This window comes from Phalangium opilio, unplaced genomic scaffold (assembly GCF_054372755.1).
Source record: "Phalangium opilio isolate 3A_F unplaced genomic scaffold, DU_Popi_V2 ptg000194l_1, whole genome shotgun sequence".
Taxonomy (NCBI): Eukaryota; Metazoa; Arthropoda; class Arachnida; order Opiliones; family Phalangiidae; genus Phalangium; species Phalangium opilio.
In genome coordinates, this window is record NW_028324212.1 from 790,748 (window position 1) to 813,151 (window position 22,404).

Below are 22,404 nucleotides of genomic sequence, written 5' to 3' on the forward strand. Positions count from 1 at the left end.
CCGTGGTCAAAGAACAAAACGCACAAATTCTTAAACAAAGCCCAGAAGGGCATACAACCAGGAAAAGTGTGGCACTCCCAAATCTGCCAAATGCCTACACATTAGACCTGGCATTTGCATGAGTGTACTTGAGAAGCCGTCGCGCCTCAACGCAGGTGCAGCTCCACACTTCCCAAGACACGCTTTCGCAAGTGTTGCTGAATTAACTAAATCCAAAGCCCCTATTGTACTGGAATCGCAGACCATAAATCCTGCGCTTCCTACTAAGACCTTATTTGCTGAAAGAAATCGAAATCATCGTATGGGGAAAATGCCAGATGTAAAGTTAGCGTCGTGAAAAATCTCAAAATCGGCGGAAAACGCTCCAAATGATTACTTTATCGGAAATTGCGCGCTCTCAGTCACAGAGAAACTTGTGACCACCCACTTGGAATCAAAGGGTTTAAACGTCACTGCCATTCGGATGTCGGGAAGATCTCTTTTCCCAAATGCGGACTACAAATGCTTTATAGTCCAATCAACAGCGGACAAAGCCAGTTTCCTATCAGCGGAAAAGTGGCCAGAAGGAATCACGTGCATATGCTTAACAGATAATGTCAAGAATATAATACAAATCAGGGGTACAGGTACAGATAACGCAGCTTTTTGTTCTCACCATCCTACTATTAAGTACTACCTCTGCAACTGTTCGCCGAATACAACTACTGTAAACATACTAGAACACCTAGCTGATCTCGAAGTCTTAAACGCAGAAGTAACCTCCAAAGATCAAATCAATAACTGGAGAAAATCCTTCGAAATAAAATGTGACAAACAGTACGATAAGATAGTTCAAGATCTATCAAACTGGCCTGCTCCGTTAACAATAAGTCGTGCTCGACCAGTCGTCAACTCCAAGAAGCGAACAACCTCGACCCCTCAACAATGACATGGTCACATCACAAACCATAACCTACCAAGAGGCCTTAGGATAGCCCATTCAAGAACTTGCTACTAGAGGTACAACTATTGTTACATACCCATAACATTGATGTCCTGTGTTTATTGGAAACATGGCTAGACCATAATATTGTTATGGCGAAATGGGACTTGCCTCCCCAGCTTCTTTACACACGTAGGTAATGGGCCTGCTATTAATAATCGCTTCGGTTTCAATAAGAACCCGTTCCATTTCTGAATGAGACAGGGCGACCTTACCTAGGATACTTTTTAAGGTGTTTTTACAAGACCGCGCTAATCGTTCCCAGTATCCCCCGTGCCAACTAGCTCACCCAGTTATATATCGCCAATGAATGCCCTTCTTGCCAAAGAAGTTTTGAACTTCTGGGTCCGCAATTGTTGACAAAATTAATTTAAGCTCCTTAAAAGCCTTTTTGAACGTTTTCGCATTATCACTATTATAAATATGTGGAATGTCTTTGCGGCCAATGAGGCGTGAAAATGCCAAAAGGATTCATTTCACCAGTTCAAGGTGAACCACGCTTTTAGCCAGCTGCCTACCTGTTAACACCCAATAACGTTCTCTACCTTGTGTCATGGTGTCCTGAACACCGGAATGACATACCTCTTCGCGACTCTTCCTCGTAATAAAGTAGCTTAAGGCCTGTCTTTTGTCTAGGATAATAGGGTGCTTCGTAACATATCTCATATTTGATTTGGACAATCTTCCCCCTACTCTTAAGATACCTTCATCTAAAAAGGGGTTCAATGTGAGAGGAACCTTTTATTTCTCACTTTCATTTCAAAGTTTTGATTTTTGTGCCCTTGATCTAACTTATTTCTGCCCTACCAATCTCGTTTGCTTCTATTGGAACTTGTTTTATTTCCCTTTTTCTGCACTTATCACTAAACATATTTAAATGCACGGTTATTCGCAACAGCTTATAGATGCAACTAAACATTTTAATGGCAATTAGATTATTGAAGTAGGGTGCCTCTCCACATTGAACCACGAGGATATTTTTCCTCTTCTCCTTTTCAATTTGTCCTAGATCAGCTCCAAACAGGACAACAGGTTAAGTTTCTTTGGGCCAATGTAACCCATCGCCTTTGAACCACGCCGGGTCTTCCAACCATACACTTTCATTTAATAACTTCTAGGTGTTTGCCCCCTACGTGGTTCTGGTCTCCTGGTCAGTGAGCCCAGTTTTTTGGCTTACTTATCTAATTAATTTCGCTAACCCTGTGAGAGAAATGTTTTCCACATATCCGCCTTATTTACTCTTACCCAATTTAGTGCTATAGTGGAATCTGTCTATATGTAAATGCGTAAATATTCCTCATTAAAGTTGCCTTTAATGTAGTTTACGAGCCCAGCTCCTAAGCTCGGTAGCGAAATCTCCTTCATAGGAGCAATTCTAGCTTTACTAGTAACTAAAGATACCCCTACTCTACAATTCTCACATATACCATGGCGCAATACGCCATTTTACAGGCATCGCAAAAACAACGCAAATCTACACTTTCTAAATCATTCAAAGATTCTGCAAAATAATGCCTACCTAATGAAATCTTTGTATTATGGGTAATTCTAGACAGCAACTTTTAAAATGTAAGCCAAGTTGCTCTGATAAATTTTCGTCCCAGTTAATTTTCTAAAGCCTTAGCTGCTGGAAAGTACTGTGATAATAACAATTTACTACTACTCTTCCTAGGTGATTTTAATTACCTACTAATTGACTGGTCTAAAACCGCCGCTAAACCTGGTGCATGTCGGGCAACTAAGTTATTTTGTGATACCATATTAGACTTCTCATTGACACAAATTGTTAATTTTTCTACGCGCGACGGGGGTGCTCGTTGTATAGATAATACCCTGGACCTAATCTTTCTAACTGACCCTAATGTGGCTCATTCTCCATCATTGTTACCACCCATAGGTACGAGTGACCACGGCACCATTCTATTTAACGTTGCCCTATCAGCCTCCAAGCCTGCCCACGTCCCTAAACCTAACTTCTTCAAAACTGATTATGGTCTGTTTAGTAACTTTTTATCTACCATCGACTGGTCCCTAGTGCTCAGTCAAGGTGACCCTGATACTAATTATTCCGCCCTCCTTGCCCTTCTGCAAACTGGTATACGTTCCTTTTCCCCATTCACCAAACCTCGTGCCACTCTCTCCATTGCCCAACGTACTCAAGCTAGTCTTAATTTCAAAAAGAAGGCCTGGCACAGCTTGTGCAAGGCTAAGTCTAAGTTAGCCCCGTCCTCCACCCTCGCTCGACTTCGGCAAGCTTATAATAATGCTCGCAACGCCCACACGACTCATTATCGTAATACTCGACGACGCTATGAAACCTCACTCACGACACTGTTTAGTACCAACCCTAGAGCTTTTTATTCCCACATCAATAGTTTTCGTAAGTGTCGCTTCAATATCCTTCAACTTAAGCATCCTGACGGTTCACTCACTACCACACTCCAGGACAGTGCGTCCTTATTAAACACTTGTCTCGCGGCCACTGTGCAACTCTCACCACTTACCCCTCCACTGCTCTTGGTACCTCCCTCTGTCGTTGATCCGCCAAATACCTTTAGCCATTTCATTTGCGACCAACCTGAGATTCATCATCTCCTCTCTCACTTAAATGTCAATAAGTCCCCAATCTTTTGAAGATGCTAGCTCCCCTTCTAGCTGTACCCATCCACCTTCTCATATCCCAGTCTTTTGCCTCGTGCACCGTACCGGCTATATGGAAGAAAGCGAATTTAACGCCGATTCATAAAAAAGGTTCGCGTGCTGACCCATCCAATTATCGGCCCATAAGCACTCTAAATCAGGTTTCTAAACTATGTGAACAGTTAGTCCACCGACAATTAAGATCTTTCCTTGAGGTTAATAAATTCTTTTCCCCAGCCCAACATGGCTTTCTCCCTCGTCGGTCGTGTTTAACTAACCTACTATTGGCCACTAACGATTGGACAACTTGGCTAGACTCTGGTCAATCAGTTGATGTCCTTTACCTAGATTTTAGCAAAGCTTTTGATTCCCTCCCTCACTCGGCCATTCTCGCTGCCCTCCACTCAGCGGGTATTGTAGGTAATGCGTTTAAGTGGTTTTCCCATTATCTTGCTGGCCGAAAACAGCGTGTAGTCCTCCGAGGAGTCACTACCGCTTGGAAACACATAGAACAGGGCGTGCCTCAGGGTTCAATACTCGGTCCACTCCTCTTTAATATTCTAATAAACTCAATGCCATCAGTAGTCCAAAATTCTTCCCTGATCCTCTTTGCCGATGACGCGAAACTTTATCGTCGGGTCAGTGTTCCGGCTGATCGCGATGCCCTCCAGGCTGACCTTGACGCTATTGTTAGGTGGGGCACATCTCATGGGCTCAGCTTCAATATCGGCAAGTGTAAGATACTCCACCTTGGACGCAGGAACCCCTCTTTCGATTATACCATTAATTCGGCTCCCTTAACCAAGTCTTTTTGTGAACGGGATCTAGGCATCCTAATAGACCCCCTTCTCAAAATGTCAACCCAGTGTTCAAAAGTCGCCAAGCGTGTGCGTAGTATCACGGGTATGATCCGCCGTAACCTAAATTTCCGGTCCTTACCCCTTATCAAAACATTATACAATTCTCTGGTCCTCCCCATATTTGATTTTTGCTCCCCTATTTGGTCTCCCCATCTTAAATTGGATCTTAATGCCTTACAAAGGGCTCAAAACGCTTACACTAAGCTCCCCAACAAACACAGTTCCTCTCCAGCATCCCGCCGCCTCTCTTTGCTAAATATTGACCCGGTCCACATCCGTCATAAAATTAACAACTTATGCCTTGTCCATAACCTTATCAATGGTCACCTTGACATTGACTTCTCCCTCTTTTTCACCAGAAATACGAGCGCGAATACCCGTGGTCACTCTCAAAAATTGGTCAAACCACGAGCCCTAACTACCTTTCGGCAGACCCATGTTACTAATACTGTCATTAATGACTGGAACTCCTTGCCCCCTAGCATTATTGCCATTACCAATAAATCTCTGTTTCGAATTAAACTCTCTGAACATTTTAACGATATGATCTAAACCCTATTGCATCCCCGTCTTTAGTTATTTTTTTCCATTATTTTTACTCAAGTATTTTCATTGGTTTTTTAGACCTCTGTGTCCTAGTCATTATATACTTTATATATATATCCTAGCATTATATACTTTATTGTCACGGCCCTCTCGCTATAACCGCCGTCTGCTCCTAAGACACCTAGCTGTCTTTGCGGATGTTGTTGTATCAAATAAATAAATAAATAAATAAATAAATAAATAAATTAGCAAAACAAATTTAGTAATGGTGGATAAAGATTTTATAAAAATGAACTTAGCATATTCCTTCTGGCGAAGTCCTACTTTAAACATATCATGTCTTAAATTGCTTTAAGCGCAGGGTAAATCAGTATGCTGAAAGTAGAAATAGTAAAGGGGATTTTATGGGAATGGTTTATTCTTTTGATAATGAGAGCTACGAAAAACATTAGGAAAGTTTCAGATTAATTACTAGTGCAGAATTAAATGGGTATTTCGAGACTAATTGGGATAGCTGTAAGGAAAAATGGCTTATAATGTTTAGAAGTGGATTAAAAACATAAGGATTCTAGGAAATCCTAATTATTTTTGAACTATATGTTTTTCATTTCTACAATTTAAAGAAGAAACGCTTGTAGTATTCTTAAACTCTTCCGAACAAAGAAGGACCATATTTTCCCCCAAATTTAAGGTAACATTTAACAATGCCAGAAGTTCTAACTCTTTTAACTTACCGAAAGAGAGAGTTTTCTTGGCTTCCAAATTGTCACGAAGGAACGGCAGGGGCAGTAAGACTATAGTGCTCGAGTTGGCTTTTAGCGAGCCCTAACATGGTGCCGAAACCCGGAACCTTTAGCTTATAAAGTTTAATCGCGAGTTAGAGGTTTTAATAAGAAGAAGACGCGACCAAGGCGGCGAACGAAAGGATAAGATTATGGCGGACGAAGAAGGTGATCGGGATGAAAACGAGCTTCATCAGAATATTAGAAGGAGGACAACCTATCGAGGACAAGTCACAAGATGTGTGAATAAAATAGAAGAAGAGTTAGCGCGGAATGAACCGAACTTTGCTCTCATAGAAGCGTACATGACTCAACTTAAGAACAAAGAAGACGTGTTAATTGAATTAAACGGCAAAATTTCCCCGTTTATAACGGGGGACGAAGAAGAAGAGGAAATCGAAGAAGTCGAGAAATATTTGGATAAAGTGATCATGTGCAGAACTCGCGTAGCGCATGCTGTAAAGAAGGTCAACGCAACGGAAACGGTGTCAATATCATCGGGAGGAAACGTCGGGAGAAATACGAATATAGCTTCGACTCAAAACTCACAGAATGTTTCTGCACCGACTATTATTCAGGTACCGGCAATTAATAATTTACCTCGATTGGAAATAGCGAAATTTGATGGAACTCGTAGTGAGTGGGAAGATTTTTGGTCTCAGTTTGACGTCGCGGTACATAGTAACTGTACTCTAAATCCCGTTAACAAGTTCGTGTATCTGAAAAGTTATCTAACCGGCACCACTTTGAACTCTGTAAGAGGTCTTTCGCTCAACGAAGATAATTATTACGGGGCTGTAGACAATTTGAAGAGACGATTCGGCACAAAATAACTACTAGAAACTGAACATATTAACAGATTAATTAACACTACGCCAGTAAGTAAAGGGTTTGACGTTAACGCTCTGCGAAGATTTGTGGACTCGTCCGAAGTTGAAATAAAGAGTTTACAAACACTCTGGAGAAGTGGCGTGGTAGATTCGGATAAATATGGCTCGTATTTATGTCATAATTTATTAAACAAGTTACCGGACGATATCATCCTAGAGTTTTATCGGAATGGTGAAGACGGCGGAGAACTCGAGATAGAATTATTACTTGAAATTTTGCGAAAGGAACTTAGATGCCGCGAGCGAGCAATGACCTTTAAGAAAAAACATTACGAAGAAGAATTCACCTCGATACCTTCAAAGGGCTATTACAATAACATGACGGCTAACGGCGGGAATCGGATTAAAACGGACAGACAGCAGTCCAACGGGCATAGGACATCATCGGCTTCAATGTTGACAACCTGCGCGGATTCATCTTGTCTATTTTGTGGAAAGTCAGGACATAAGGCGGAACAATGCAAGACTATACGAAGAGTTGAGAAAAGAAAGAAATTTCTCAAAACCAAAGGTCAATGCTACAAATGCGTTTACGGTAAAAATCTTGCTAAATATTGCAACCCACCATTCAAGTGTAACAATTGTGGTGGGAAACATCATGCCGCCGTTTGCGAAAAGGAGATAACCACGTAGGAGAACCACAATGAGAAAGATGAAACAGATAACACTCAAGTACAACAAGCTGTCAACATGGTGAAAATGGTCGAACCCAAGGTAGGAAAAACGGCAGCCGTTAGAGCGGAGGGGGAAGGAGGCAGCTGTAATGTAAGGCTGATGCTAGATGATGGGAGCCAGCGCACCTTTGTTAAAGAAGAAATTTCTAAGAAGCTCAAACTTGCGGTCGTGGGGGTAAAAGATATTCAAGTGCATAGATTTGGAGAACCTCCTAAACTAATGAGGTACCGAAAGGTCAAAATTAAGTTGAAGAGTTTGGTCAATAACAACTACATAGAGCTTGACGTGCTAGAAACACCCATTATAAATTCGGCAGAATTCAGAGCCCCCGGAGAAGAAATTTATAAAATCATGGCGAAGAAAAGTTTTCCGTTAGCGGACCACATTGACCAAGTGGGCGGAGTAAACAGCGTAATATCAGTGCTTATTGGATTGGATTTCTATTGGATAATAATTAACTGTCAGTATGAAAGATTAAGCGAATCACTAGCGGCCATAGAAACGATTTTTGGATGGGTACTCAACGGGCCTACCGACAGTGTTTACTCAACCCCAACGGTGGGAGCATCAACAATATGCGTAAATTCAGTAATGGTGACTACCATTGAAGATGTTGATCTGATATCAAAGGATCTACGGCTTTTCTGGGAACTCGAATCCCTTGGTATAAAAGATGAAGGCTCAGAAGTCCTATCAGAGGCTGACCAAGTAGTTGTCAAAGAATTTAAGAAGAATATTCAATTTGACGGAAAAATGTACCGGTACATTTTCCATGGAAAACTCAAAAGTCGGCTCTATCGAATAATTACGTTAATTCGAGAAGAAGATTAATTGGTTTGGTTAAACGCCAACAGAAGGACCAAGTTCTATATGAAGAATACGATCGAATTTTAACAGAATATAAGAGCAAAGGAATAATTAATCAAACCGTCTTGGATTTAGCCAAGACCTAAAGAGTATCGATAAGAAGAGAGTTAAGCAAGTGACTGAAGGCCCAGATATTAAAAGTTTTTTTTAAAATTAAGACTTACATGCTTAAGATGCTGTTCGGACAGTGGGACAAAGGACGATCTTCCTCGTAGAGCTTAACATGGCGGGTGGGTAAAAAAGGAGAGGGACAGCCCCTTTAAGGAACTAATGTTCCATCACCCTATTCCATTGAATAAACTTAATTTACTGGTAGTCAATATATTCCCTCTCAATAATTTGAAAAATTTACTTATCTTGGGTTTTCGAGCACAATTCCATTCCCCGTTTACATTTTATAACTACATTTATCATTATTAGGAGAGTACGTGTATGACATTGTGTCGTTAATAGGTTGCTATTGTTATTGTTGAAGGGTGTGACGCGTCGCCGCGTCGAGCACCGATACCAAGGGTATATTGTGCGCCCCGAACTGGTTAGACTGCGAAGAGTCCTGTCGCCTCGATGAATCGGAGAATCCGATTGACCGAGACAGTAGAGAACTGGTGAGGTTCCATAGTATGCATATCGAAATGCTCAAACCTCATGGCCGCGAGATAGTCGCAGCAACACAGGATATGGGAGGAGGTTTCCTCTTCCTCCCGGCAGAACCTACAGAGTGGGTCATCAACGATGCCCAGTAGGTGCAGGTGTCTATTCAGCCGGCAGTGTCCAGTGAGGAGACTGGTGACCAGCCTAATTTTGCTTTTGGTAAGGGCAAGCAGTTCCTTTGCCCTAGTAATAGAAGGACCCGGGACAAACTCCTTGGCTTGTCTCTGCCCATCCATGTCAAGCCAGAGTTGCAGTTGAAGTGCAGACATCCGGCAGTGAATCCTATGGCGAATGATGCCATGGGGGATGGGAACCGCAGGCTCAGGTCCGAAGAACTTCGCCTCAGCCCCCCTTTTGGCATACATATCAGCCCTCTCATTGCCCAGGTATCCGCAGTGCCCTGGCACCCACAGCAATTGAACCTTGTTGCGGGCGGCCAAAGAGCTCAGCAGATCCAGGCAGCTGAGCACCAGTCTAGAATCGACAAGGCACTGATTTAGCGCCTTGAGGGCGGCCTGACTATCCGAATAAATCTGAATCGTCCGTCCGCGGTAGTTTTTCTTGTTGCAGAAATCCGCACATAAACAAATGGCCATGATTTCCGCCTGAAAAACGCTGGCAAAGTTGCCAAGGCTCTCGTAAAAACCAAACTTCTTGGTCAAGCAGTAGACCCCGGCACCAACTCCAGAGTCCGTTTTAGAGCCGTCCGTGAACCAGACGGACTCCCCCCCAGTTCCAAGGACTGGGGTGGTCTCCCAAACAGCGCGACTGGGAAAGTGCACGCTGAAGGGCTTGTCGAAGTGGTGTGATATAACAGACTTATCTGAGACCATCACAAGTGATGGCTCAGTACTGCTGTACTCACTGAAAAGCTTGGTGTGACTGAAGTCCCAGTGCTTGGGCTTCCACCAGCCGAGGTTGTTGAGCCTACAGGCTCCCATAATAGCTTCTTCCTCAATGAAGAGGTGAAGGGGAAGCATATTGAGAAGGATTTCCAGAGAGGCTGTGGGGGCTGTCCTCATGGACCCCGTGATACCGATGCACGCCAGCCTTTGAAGCTTGCGTAGTTCATCTTGGGCTGTCTTAAGGCGAACCCTGGGCCACCAGACAAGGGCTCCATAGGAGACCACTGGCCTGATGATCCTAGTATAAATCCAGTTTACAGCGCCAGGGCTTAAACCCCAGGACTTGCTGACTGAACTCCTTAAACGCCAAAATAGAATTTTGGCTTTCTTGATGCTCAGATCAAGATGGGATTTCCAAGTAAGCTTGGCATCAAGAGTCACGCCAAGGTACTTGACCTCGGAGGACTTCTTTAAAACCTGTCCAAAGAAGGAAATATCATTGAAGAGGTCATTAGTCCTTTTCCGGGTAAACGGTATAAGGACAGTCTTATTGGGATTGACGGTGAGGTTAACTTCCCTACACCATTCCTCAACATCATGTAAGACAGATTTCATCAGTGCAGCGATAGTTGCAGGGAACCTCCCTGTAACAATCACTGCGATGTCATCCGCATAGCCAAAGCAGTGACACCCCCCCTCCCCGAGTCGGCCCAGCAGCTCATCCACCACCAGGCACCAAAGAAGAGGGGAAAGAACCCCTCCCTGAGGACAGCCACGGTCGGTGGAGATCTCCAAGGATTCCCCGAGAAGAGACGCCGTCACCCTACGGTACGTGAGCATGGATTTTATCCAACGACACAAAGTGTCGTCAATACCAAACCGCTCCGCAGCGCGAAGGATTACTTCACTAGAGACCCTATCAAAGGCCCCCTCAATATCAAGGAAGATGGCCAAAGACATCTCCTTGAACTCGATGGCCCTGTCAAGGCAGTTCAAGATGCCATGGAGCGCCGTCTCTGTAGATTTGCCTTTCTGATAGGCAAACTGAAAAGTGGAAAGGGGTGTGTGGGAAAGAACACCATCCCGCAAATACCTGTCCACCAATTTCTCTAAAGTCTTTAGGAAGAAAGAGGTAAGACAGATAGGTCTAAATGCCTTAGCCTCAAGATAGCTCGTCTTCCCAGGTTTGGGAATAAAGATAACCTTCGAGCGCTTCCAGATATCTGGAATATGCGCCAGAGCAATGCAGGCTCTAAATATCCTGCACAAATAGGGGCCAATGGCGTCTATGCCTTCCTGAAGGAGGGCGGGAAAGACGCCATCTGGGCCAGGGGACTTATAGGGCTGAAACGAATTTACAGCCCACTTAAGTCTAGAGTATGTAACTATCTTATTGGCGATGCCCCAGTCCGCCCTGTGTGCTCTTCGAAAGTGCACGGGGGGAGTGTCGGTGCTTGTGGGGTCAAAAGCCTCGGAGTCCGGAAAGTGTACCTTAAGCATATGCTTAAGGGTGTCAGTCCCTGACTTGGTAAACTCACCTTCTGCCACCTTGATGGTGCTGAGCTGGTGAGTGTTATCGTGAGCCAGGATCCTCATGATCTTGGCAGTAGCGGGGGCATCAGAGATGCTACCGCAGAAGTCCCTCCAGGAGTTCCTTTTGGCCTCCCGGATGGCTTTATTATACTTGTTAAGGGTCTGTCTATAAATAGTCCAGTCCCCAGTCCTCTTAGCCCTATTAAAGAGTTTACGAGTGAGCTTGCGAAGCTTGCCAAGTTCCGTATTCCACCAAGGAACGAGCCTCGGCCGGCTGGCAGGCTTCGCCGGACAGTTGTGGTGGTAGGAATTGATAATGGCTTGTTGCATGAGATCAACTGCCAAATCAAATTCCAGCACCGAGGAAAGCTTTGGAGCATTACCTCTGAGTAGGATGCAAAGTTCCTCCCTGTAGCCGGACCAGTCGGTCCGACGGGGATTACGCAGTTCCGTCTTAACCGAAGTTGACTTGACCGCGACCGAGAAGCAGATGTGCCTATGATCCGAAAGAGACGGTTCATTAGACACATGCCAGTTAGAAACCGACAGACTGATATTGCCTGTGGCCAGGGTGACATCAATGACCTCCTTTCTGTTAGAAGTAACGAAGGTAGGCTTATTGTGCCTGTTGAGAATATGCAGGTTCGTACCGACCAGATATTCTAGCAGGTTGCTAACATATCCCCGTTCATGGCCTGAACGATTTACAGTGAAACCTTTTGTTTTTGCGCAAATTTCAACAATGGCGGCAAATTCAATAGGGACGTTATGAGTTTAGGTCTTGGTTAAACTGAATATATGTAAGGATAAAAAAAGACACGGGGAAAATACTTTGCCTTCCATCTCGCTCGATGGAAAGATCATAAAGAGAGTAGAGACGTCGAGGGGTCAACCCCCTGTATATCCCGATACTGAGGATTGACATCTCTCTTTTTTAAGTAGAAAGGGTCTATAGCAGCGGTACGACAGACAACGGTCACACAGTTCTATGCCAGGCCCATGGCGTCTCTATCGTTTCTATGGTTCGCAAGCAGTAGGGCGGTTGTTGTAAACGTGTAATTGTCAACTTAAGGGCGCTAAGGGTGTGAGAGTGTCAGCTGGACTCAGCGCGGTCGTAGCCAGAAAATTCTGACTTGGCTATTTTGCCAGGGATAAGGGAGTTGAGATGGATTGGAAATGATGATGGGCGACCTACGGCACCGTATCTCTCCCAATGTACCTCGCGCACGCTCCTACCCTTCGGTAGGCGATTACTAAGTGCTGCCGCGTAGTGCCATTTTATTTGTATGAGAGCTATTTTTAAGATAGAGGGAGCGCCCTATACAATTTCGTCCGGTACGAGTACGACCCTACCTAACCGCTGAGGATGCTGGGAGGACTACGGTGCCGTAGGTGGGGGTACACAGGCAACGCTATAGGTATGGGGGTTTCCACTCCATTGAGCCCATTCCTCTCTCCTTCAAGATTTTGCAATATAGTATGCGTTCACCGAGTCGCGTGATCTAGGAGGCTGTGACTCGACTCTGCTACTTAGTCTGTATATCTTCAGGAACAAGGTTAATAAATGTATTAACGGTTTTTAAAGGAATATGGGATTTATCAGGGATAGCCCTGGATTTATATACATGTCGCGGCGAATCTTCCTATATAAATGTAGTATTTCTAGTAGGCGCAGAGACTTCTGGTAGCACTCTGTATGCATTTGGTAGAATACTTTTATAGAAATTGAAATTATTATTATTTACAAAATAAACTTTGGTCGAATTATTTCGTAGTTGTCCTATTTCAAGCCGAGGAATTTTCTCAAAAACAATTACTATTTGGTGACGAATACATTAAAAAGTACTATTCACACGGAATTTTGTAGCAGCTTAACGCGTAATTGAGTGGGCTATTGCCTTGGTGACGAGGCCAGCGAAAGAAGGCATGAGAGTGGCACAAGGTGTACTTCTAGCCAGGACGATGTATACAACTATGCATCCTCCTTGCTCGTATCGGGCATAGCAAAGGCTAAAGCAGACTACGACTAAATCGTTTTGTCATTGTTACGTGTAGTTTTATGGTATTTTTCATGACGAAATCCCCTAAAAATGATAAATGTAGTTATAAAATGTAGACACGTTGGTGATTTTATATTGATTATTTCAACGCTTATTTCTGCATGCCGTAGAATAGCGAGCTATAGATGTCAATTCGATATTGATATGAAATACAATAGCAGGCACACATTCAGTCATTCAGTTTTAACGTTATTAGCTCCGCCCTTAAGTACAATTCTAATTGGATTCAGCCTTTGGGAAATTGAAGTTGGTGTTTAAATGATTTGCCAGAATGCTAGGAGGTCAGGCAATGGAAGTATGCTTTGATTTATCATTAAATATAGGAAATAACGGGATTAAATTATTATTTACTTGTACTCCTGAAATTAATGGTATTTTTATGCGCTGTAAACTATTTTACCTTTAATAAATAAAGTTAAATGACAGTTACGGTAATTTATTGATGACAAAATTTAGGGTTAATAATATTATTTCATATAATAGTTAAAATACAAATAGGAATGTAATGGCTGTTTAATAATTACTTTCAAATCATTGAAGTACTAAATTGCATTAAGAATGTTTTTGTTTGACTATTTTAAAGTTTTTAAACACGCATGATTATGATATTGGAAGGCGCAAAAGATTTATTTAAATAAACATTTGGTTTGATACTTGCCAAGTTTATTTACAGCATGTAATTTGGCCTTAATTTCCCAAGTTGTTATATAATTATGGTATTCATTATAAATTTATTCCAGTCAATAAATATATTGTTTTTTACGTTTAAAGGTAAAAGTTGCATATTTTAAAGGGTTTTTCCAAAGAAAATTGTTTTTGACACCAGAAAGGCTTTTGAGGATAATTAGCGATTGCGTCCTGCTGCCAAAAAATAGACCTTAACAGGGAAAAGCTAAGAGTAACTATAATTAATTTTAAATGAATCTAAAATGTAAGTTTCACAATGAATGCGCTAGAGGGATTAAAAAAATGTTCAAAGACAGTCATACGTGAAGGTTGGATTTAAAAGTGTGAGAGTTAAACATTATCGTATGAATGCCTATAATAATTTTGTTAATCTCTCAAGTGAACAATTCAATGATGAAAAAATATTTACACACATTTTATCCTAGGATTGTCAAATTGAGACTATATAATTGCCAGAAAAATAGTAAGCATGTGCTTTAATATTATATTTTTTTAAGGTATAAAAAAGGGAAGGGGAGTTTGTTAAATTACTCCTAATATACTTAAAGATGCTTTTTAAAAGGGTAGTGATTTGCTATTGTAGAATCTGCAGTTTAGTTCAGAGAGTTAATGAGGTGCCTTGTATTTCATTAGTGACATCTCCAATCCAGTTGATTCTATTTTTTTTCTATATTCAATACTATTGAACTAAGATGGCGTTAGTGGTTAATGTCATTAATTGTAGCTTTTTTTACTAGCTCCATCGCGCGTGATTTTGTTTTGTTAATGTAGAATCTGCAATTTAGTTCAGAGAGTTAATGATGTGTCATGTGTTTGGTAGCGACATCTCCAGTCCATTTTATTTTTTATGGATATTTATTACTTTTGAACTCAGATAGCATTAGTGCTTAACGTCATTAATTGGCAGCTTTATTTTACTAATTCCATCGAGCTTATTTTGTTTGGCAAACGTCCGTAAAATAATGTTCATAACGATGGTATATTACCTTTAAGCGTTTTGATGGAAATTGATTTTGAAGTCCAAGGTGATTATGCGGTTAATCACAGTTGGTTTTTTTAGAGTAACAAGTGAAGTACTTGAGGTTTAATCGGGTGGTGAAGGAGGGGGGATTTGGGGTATTTCACCTGCCGCGGACACGGAATAGTCAGTTCCTGTAGGGTAGGCATGCTGACAAGTCCCTTATTCCCTCAAGACTTTGTCGCCCAACTCCCAACATAGTCAATTACATAATTTTAGTAACAAACCATTGCTGTTCTAAATTTTACCAACGTTGAGGCAACTTTTGCCCGAAAAAGGGTTTTTGGCGAATCCATAGCTGTTATGAACTTCTATTGTGTTGATGAACTTGTAGGCACGGCTTGCCAAACCGTAATGTAATTATATAGGGAAACCAAAGAGTTGACATGTATTATTTGGCCTTGATACAGCTTGATGTTCTATAGACACTGACTCAAGCCAATAGAAAGATTATTTCTTTGAATATCTTTGCTGTTCTCAATCCAAAGACGCTCTCACTCTTTGAACACGCCAGTCTAAAGTGTCTGTTATTTCGGTGGAGAAGTTGAATATATATTTTGATTTGTCTATCGAAGTCTTGTTGTGGTTTTTTTAAAATGATGATGATCATCATATTTTTGAGCTGTACTGGTAATAGCTATGATGAATTATCTTTCTGTTGAAGCTTAGTAGTTGGCACGTGTTGATACGATACGCATGTAGTTGCACGAAATTTGTCTTTAAATTGTATGTTTCAAACTCGAAAATATGCACTGCTTTTAGTATTTATGTCGAAATAATTTTAATCTTCGTTATATTAGATATGTAAAGGGGCGGGGGTTGAAAGAAAACTTTACAATTTACTGGCAATTATATGTTCATTTAAATATAAGATTTTGAGGGTCTATTTTTAAGATTTTGTCACGCAACTCTTAACTTTAAGTTTGTAAACATTGCTGCTAGAACATGGCAATTATTGTTTTGCGCGTGGGTTACCAAAGGGACAATGAAAAGGTTATTAATTTTTGGGAAAAAAATATTCCAGAAGGCTTTGCAAATTGTACCCCTGTTGGATTTACGCAATGCAACCTGCCACGCAGACTACCACAGCTGGTGAGAAACACAAAGAGATTATGCAAAACTTACTGGAATATTAATTAGAAAAATGGTTTAGTTGTTTTAATTACAGGGGTTATGTCTATATATATTGGTAACCACAATTTGGGAAATAATTTTCACACTTTATAAAAACAAATTATACAACAATAGTAGGATATTAGTTATAGGACAAATTAATAAGTTCATATGCCTTATAGATAATATTTAAACATAAAATCTTTGCTAATCTTTGATATTGTAACAGGATAATATTAGATTATATTAATTTAATTTAATGTTTTTGAATGGTTTTAAATTGTTAATGTAAAAAAGTTATGGGCGTCTTAATTTAAAAAAAAATATAGCGCGCTTAAAAGAGAAAAAAATGGAAGATGCGAAACTGATATTTAGAAAACTCTTTGAATATATTAATTTTAATCAGTATTTATTTAAAATTTGGATACGAGTGTTTAAATCTCAGTTCAAAAAATCTGTTCAATGTTAACTAATAGGATGAGTTTGTCTCAATAGTCTCACCAGCTTATTAAAGAATTATATTTAATCACATAGCATTACCAACAGGGGTTACGTTTTTAGCGTGTTTTTTACATAAAACACCATTGGGGCAAGACTAATACAGAGTACTAAAAAGTTAACCCTTCACTAGAAAATTCTAAAATTAATGCAAGAATCATCGCCTTTTTTTCGTAAAATAGCATGGCCCTACAATCCTCCCTCCTCTCCCTTTCACGCTTATTATAGTAGGCAACATCAAAATTACTCCAGAACCATCGTTAACCTTAAACTTGCTCGAGGATTAACAATCTTACCCAGTCATAAATTACTTTAAAGGGAAACTATTAGTATATCTTTGACAGATATGATGCTCCTTTCTGGTACGAATATTGAAATTTTAGGCTTTACTCGGGGTAAATTTGATATGGATTCTTCAAGCACGTTAGATTCCCTTTAATGTTTCTAAACTCTTTCCAAGAGCAGAACAGTGACGTCAGTCAAGTTACTGACGAATCTCTCCCTTTTTCTGATCATTGTATCACTGACCTCGTACCAGCCGTTGTCTTTTCTCACAAAGTTCACATAATGTCCCTCGGCCAACGATTCACCTTTATGAATAATCACCCCTTTAGTTTTAAAAAGCATCTTACTCATAGAGACATTTTGATTTTCAAAACTTGATATTTTGGTCGATATCTTAATTGGTCGACCATCTTTGTAATCGCCACGGAGAAGACACAAAAATACGTACTTCCCGCTGGATATCAATACATCACGCTCTTGTATTTTTGGGTTGTTACAAAATACGCATGGCACCTCTGTTAATCTCATCCTTTTTTCAAGAGATTTCCAATCAATTTTATCTCGGTTTTCTAGTGGAAGATTGAAAATGTTGCTTTCAACAATATTCTCCGAATTTTGTTCAACTTGACATTGGGGGCATTTGGTAACGTGTCGCGACTTTGACCAAAAAAGATCTTTTAGAGAGAGTAATTGGCTTCCATTTCTTGACTTAGTGCCGTCAAAAGGACCATCAAAAATTCACTGGCGTCTTGTTGATCGTTTTGCGTAAAATGGTTTCCGACAGCCATTCTCAGTTCCAACCCTTTTCGACTGAAACTTCCTTGAGAACTCTCGATGTCGTTTATCGTGTTATGGAGGCAACGTAAAACTGCTTTTTCAACGAATGATCCATTGTAAGATTTAACCAATTCTCTTAATTCCGGCACTAATAAGAGTAGTTGCAAAACGCTATTAGAATAGCACGTTACTTGATCATCGTTAGCTAAACCCTTCAAGGGAAAACTATCCAAACTCTGTTGGGCTTTCCTTTTCTTCTTCGGTGTTTCTTCACATCTCTCTTCCTCGCCTTCTAAAAGGCTTTTAGATAGTGTAGGCGCACTTCTTTTGCCACCTCGACTTTCTTTCGACTCCGTTATTTCCAAAAGAGGCAGATCTGGCCTATATTTTTTGCGAAGCCTGTTATACTCCATAATGGCTCGTCCATCCGCCTTAATTTTAGTCGGATCGAACTGTAATAAATGGAGTCCGGCCAAGGACGTCACTCTCGATAAAGCCACATACGCCATGCCCGTTCCAAATAAATTCGGACCCAAATCCATAATGGCGCATTTTAAACTCATGCCTTGGCTTTTGTGTATCGTAATAGCGTACGCCAGGATGACGGGAAACTGGGAGCGTTTAACGTAAATGTTTGCCATGAGCAAAAATTTGACGCAAATTTTCTCAACTAAAAAGTCAGTGTCAGCGTCGTCGTTATTCGGTTCGCGATCTACTCTTAGAAAAATCCCAGTAACGTTTCCTTGTTCGTCCTTCTTGAACCCAGTTACGAAACCCATCGTACCATTTACAACGCCTTTTTCAAAACTGATATTCCTTCTGACCATTATTCGGCAGCCAACGCGCAGAACTAACTTGCTCTCCAATCCGGCCGTTTTGGACGGTTCGTTTTGTAGCCTTTGCAGTCTGCTGAGAATGTTTTTATTCATTTTTTTGCCGTAGTCAGCGAGTCTATCCTGGCAATGAATGACTTCAACTTTCTCTCCGTTTTTTCGCAACATTTCACAGTTAAATTTTTCGCACATGGCTAATTTAGGCATCAAACAAATTGGGTGAAACCCTTCATTGGACAGCTTAATGAAAAGGTCCATAGCCACCTTGATGTTTTCTCCTCCAGCAACCAATCTACTTTCTAAGGTTACAACATCAGCTTTGGAAATATTTCCAATTCTAACTCTGCTTAAAATGTCGCTGTAACTTCGGTCGTTGGCTTGTCTAACATTTTGCGTTAATTCATCGTATTTAAAAAACTTCCAAAGATCACTTCCTCCGATGCAATTGAATCTAAGTCTGGCTTCTTCGGAAGTGATTTTGATGAACGCGGGATTTCCTTGAACCGGAGGCAATTGGAAAAAGTCTCCCAAAACAAGGATAGAAACAACTCCGCCAAATGGTTGGTTCATTTCCCAAAATTCGTTCAGCCTCAAGTGAACGTGAGTCAGTAACACCGACGAGACCATAGAAATCTCATCTATAATTAACAGTTTTAAATTTCCCAAGGTTTCTTTCATAATGCTTATATTCTCAGAACTTAGGGAATGGTATTCGGCGATACGCCCATGATCTACCGGCAACATTAGTAATCTGTGTAACGTTACGCCATTAACATTCAACGCTGCCAAACCCGTTGGCGCGGCAATGGCCACGCTAGCTGGATTTTGAAAGCGTCGCCTTACAGCGCTGGCGAGAGTGTCGATAAGAAATGATTTACCAGTGCCACCAGGTCCCGACACAAAAAGGCACTTGTTTCCAGATTTTTCTCCCTCTTGGGAGAAGTGGTCCATGATGTGATCATAAATTCTCTTTTGATCCGAGTTTAGTGACGCCACATTGTCAACATCAGTCTCGAAATTGATTTCCATGGCAGCTTCCACATCAGCCATTGCGTGTTCAGTTTCGATAACAATTTCTTTCCCTTGTAAAGCATTTTCATCGTCTTCACTTTCTCCCTCCGATACTATGGTTTGTAGCTCTTTCGCCTTTTTAGAAGCCTCCCGTTTCTTTTCAACTTCTTTGGAAACCGAGAGCTTCTCGTGATATTCTCTCATGTCTTTTAACACCGAAAGCGAGTTTTCGAAAGCATCGGCGTATGTTTCAAAATCGCCCAATAGCTCGGTTTCGTCACGCCACGGTTTGAAGAGGATCAGTAGAGCGTGACAATACTGTTCTTTCTCCTCTATCGGGTCGTGAATGTAGTGCTCCACTATGTAGGGCTTAATTCTCTTTCTCATGAAACCCAGATTGTTTTTCAACTGGATTACATTCGCATTTTTCTCGACACCCTCAGAGCGCATCGCATAATCGTAAAACCGACCAAATTCCCGCAAACTAAGATTTTCCAAGCTGTCGGGACGATTCGGATACTTGTCGTCGACGAACCCTTTTTGGCAAGTGTCCATGCTTTCGGGGTCAGTTTCCCTCAAACGCGCGAGTTCCTTGTAACCTTTCAAAATTCTCGATCGGTTTTCTTTCAAGTTAGTGTTTATAAATTTAGTGCTGTCGGACTTGTTGTAAAGATCTTGGCCCAGCATCATATCGAGAGCTTCATAAATTCCTATTTGCTTGCACGTCAAAGATTTCAATCTATAGGCAAATAATTTTTTGGACAAACTTTCATTCCCTAACTCGGCAAAAGTTTGGTCCATGTCAGCCCGGTCTCCCTTTGTCACGTAAGCCGTGACATAGTTTGCCACTATTTCCGATTTGTCAGCGACAAATTGCAAATCCATGTTGGCTTTGGAAGCCAATAGTAGCGTGGGATTATAATCATTTATTAAATCTTCGTGCTGTTTTCTCGGCAAGTCGTACAACCGTTTCTGCACCTTTTTCATCTTACGGTGACGAGTAACTGATTTGTCAGCGACAAATTGCAAATCCATGTTGGCTTTGGAAGCCAATAGTAGCGTGGGATTATAATCATTTATTAAATCTTCGTGCTGTTTTCTCGGCAAGTCGTACAACCGTTTCTGCACCTTTTTCATCTTACGGTGACGAGTAACTGATCTAACGGAATTCATAGTCGCTACGTTTGTTACGTTACGAGGGAAACCGTAACGACACACTCTCGATCCTTTTTTAGAATTTTTCACCTTCTTGTAACAACTAGAGGCGCATTTGTGAGTTTGGAATTTTTTTACCAGCCGTTGCAGTTCCGGACTTACCGATGCTCTCGGCATCGAACACGTGACGTGTTTTTGGACGTAATCCAAAATAGTCTCGGTCGAAGAAGTTCCAATCTTTGGAGCGTCCTTGGCCCACAAAAGCATATGGTAGTGAGGTAAACCTCGAGATTGGTATTCAACCCTCCAAAAATGATGTTCTATCATGCCAAGAACTGGATTTTGCTTACACAAGACAAAGTTGTTTAACAGCGACCGCACTTTGTTGTGAAAGTGCAAATTGACGCTAAGTGGGTCGAAATTCAACAATTCAGCCACCGTCATCGACTCTACTCCCGGAACGTCTGAATTCACTTTTCTCAAGTGATCGTGCAGTTCCATATCATCGTACTCGGCCGGGTTAAAAGTTAGAAGCCAGGTGGGAGGACCAAATTCCCGAATCATCGCTAAAACGTTTCTAAGAACTTTATACCAGTAGTCCTTCGTTCCTCGAATATGACCCAAGAAAGTAGCTAAATTACTCTCAAGTTCTTTATCGCCAGATTCAACTCGATTGAGCAAATTTTCAACCCCAATTGGCATGGGTTTTTTAACACGAAGAACGTAGTTCAAACTGCTAGAAATCGCTTTCATTTCGCATTCTTGATAGGAATGGAACAAATAGGCGTAATCTCGTCTAAAAATTGGGCTTTTGTTCAAAAGACGGGATAAACGATACTCGGTTTCCGTTATTTTCCCAAATGGTCTATCATCGTGCTTGCCAAAGCGACCCCGAGGGAACAAATGAACGAAGCTCATGTATTCCAGTTTTTTGTCCCAAGTGCTAACCGGCTCGGCCTCGACGCGCTTCATTTGGTAAGCACCCAATAAATCCTTCGGTGGTTTTCGCAACAAAGCCTCGGGTTGCGTTATAATTGCGTAGTCATCCGCTGCATGGGTCAACTGATTTTCACCCTGAACGGTTATATTTGAAGCGTTTTGGTCAGCTTGCATATCGTGACTGCAATCCACTGGAAGCGCAGCGGAACCACGTGGCACCGCATCACAGTCATCGTTGATCAGCGCGAGTGGATCTGCTACGCTCAGTAATTCATCGGGAATCAATGAATTTTCGTCGCCATCGATATTTTGCGTCCCACAAATATAATCCTCGTTCATTGCCGAAATATCAATGTGTTTGTAAAAAGGATTAATTTTTTTAAGCACACTGAACGCTTTCAACACTTTTTCCAGGCAAACAACCTGCTGCCAAACCTTTTTGTCTGCAGTGGGAACACCATTCACCAAGATATGTAGTTCGTGATTTTTAGGCAACGTCTTGGGAATCATGTTCAAATTTTTTTCCACTGGTATTGGAAGATAAATTACTCTTCCCTTTAAAGCTTTAACAGTACCAAACTTCACGTTGGAATTGGTTTTAGTGCCTAACCGCACCACAGTGTGGAAGGGCTTCACAAGCTGAATTAAAACTTTCTCAAACATGTTTAAATTGGTGACATCTGGCGGAGGATTGTCAACCGCCAAGTTGTTCAGAAAACATCTAATGGGAACTTTACCCTTTCCCAAATCCGTAGCG

At 41.4% G+C, this 22,404-nt stretch overlaps 2 protein-coding genes and 1 long non-coding RNA gene across 4 annotated transcripts; 2 read left to right on the top strand and 1 right to left on the bottom strand.

The window, feature by feature from the left end:
- Positions 1-7,390: 7,390 nt before the first annotated feature.
- Positions 7,391-8,328, top strand: LOC149622301 (uncharacterized). Its single transcript, XM_089853555.1, has 2 exons — positions 7,391-8,136; positions 8,199-8,328. The coding sequence occupies exons 1-2, from the start codon at positions 7,391-7,393 to the stop codon at positions 8,326-8,328; spliced, it is 876 nt and encodes a 291-aa protein (XP_089709681.1).
- A 5,722-nt stretch (positions 8,329-14,050) lies between these two features.
- Positions 14,051-17,783, top strand: LOC149622302 (uncharacterized). 2 transcript variants are annotated; one of them, XR_016374978.1, is made up of 4 exons: positions 14,051-14,262; positions 14,444-14,481; positions 17,473-17,575; positions 17,646-17,783. It is a non-coding gene; the product is annotated as an uncharacterized LOC149622302 (long non-coding RNA). The 2 variants fall into 2 exon arrangements; XR_016374979.1 differs by having other exon boundaries at positions 17,506-17,575.
- On the bottom strand, positions 17,691-18,540 carry LOC149622303 (ATP-dependent DNA helicase PIF1-like). The gene is made up of 2 exons (XM_089853544.1): positions 17,901-18,540; positions 17,691-17,800 (listed from the first exon to the last, which is right to left on the bottom strand). Exons 1-2 carry the CDS (start codon positions 18,534-18,536, stop codon positions 17,774-17,776), a joined length of 663 nt encoding a protein of 220 aa, XP_089709670.1. The 5' UTR covers positions 18,537-18,540; the 3' UTR covers positions 17,691-17,773.
- Positions 18,541-22,404: the final 3,864 nt, after the last annotated feature.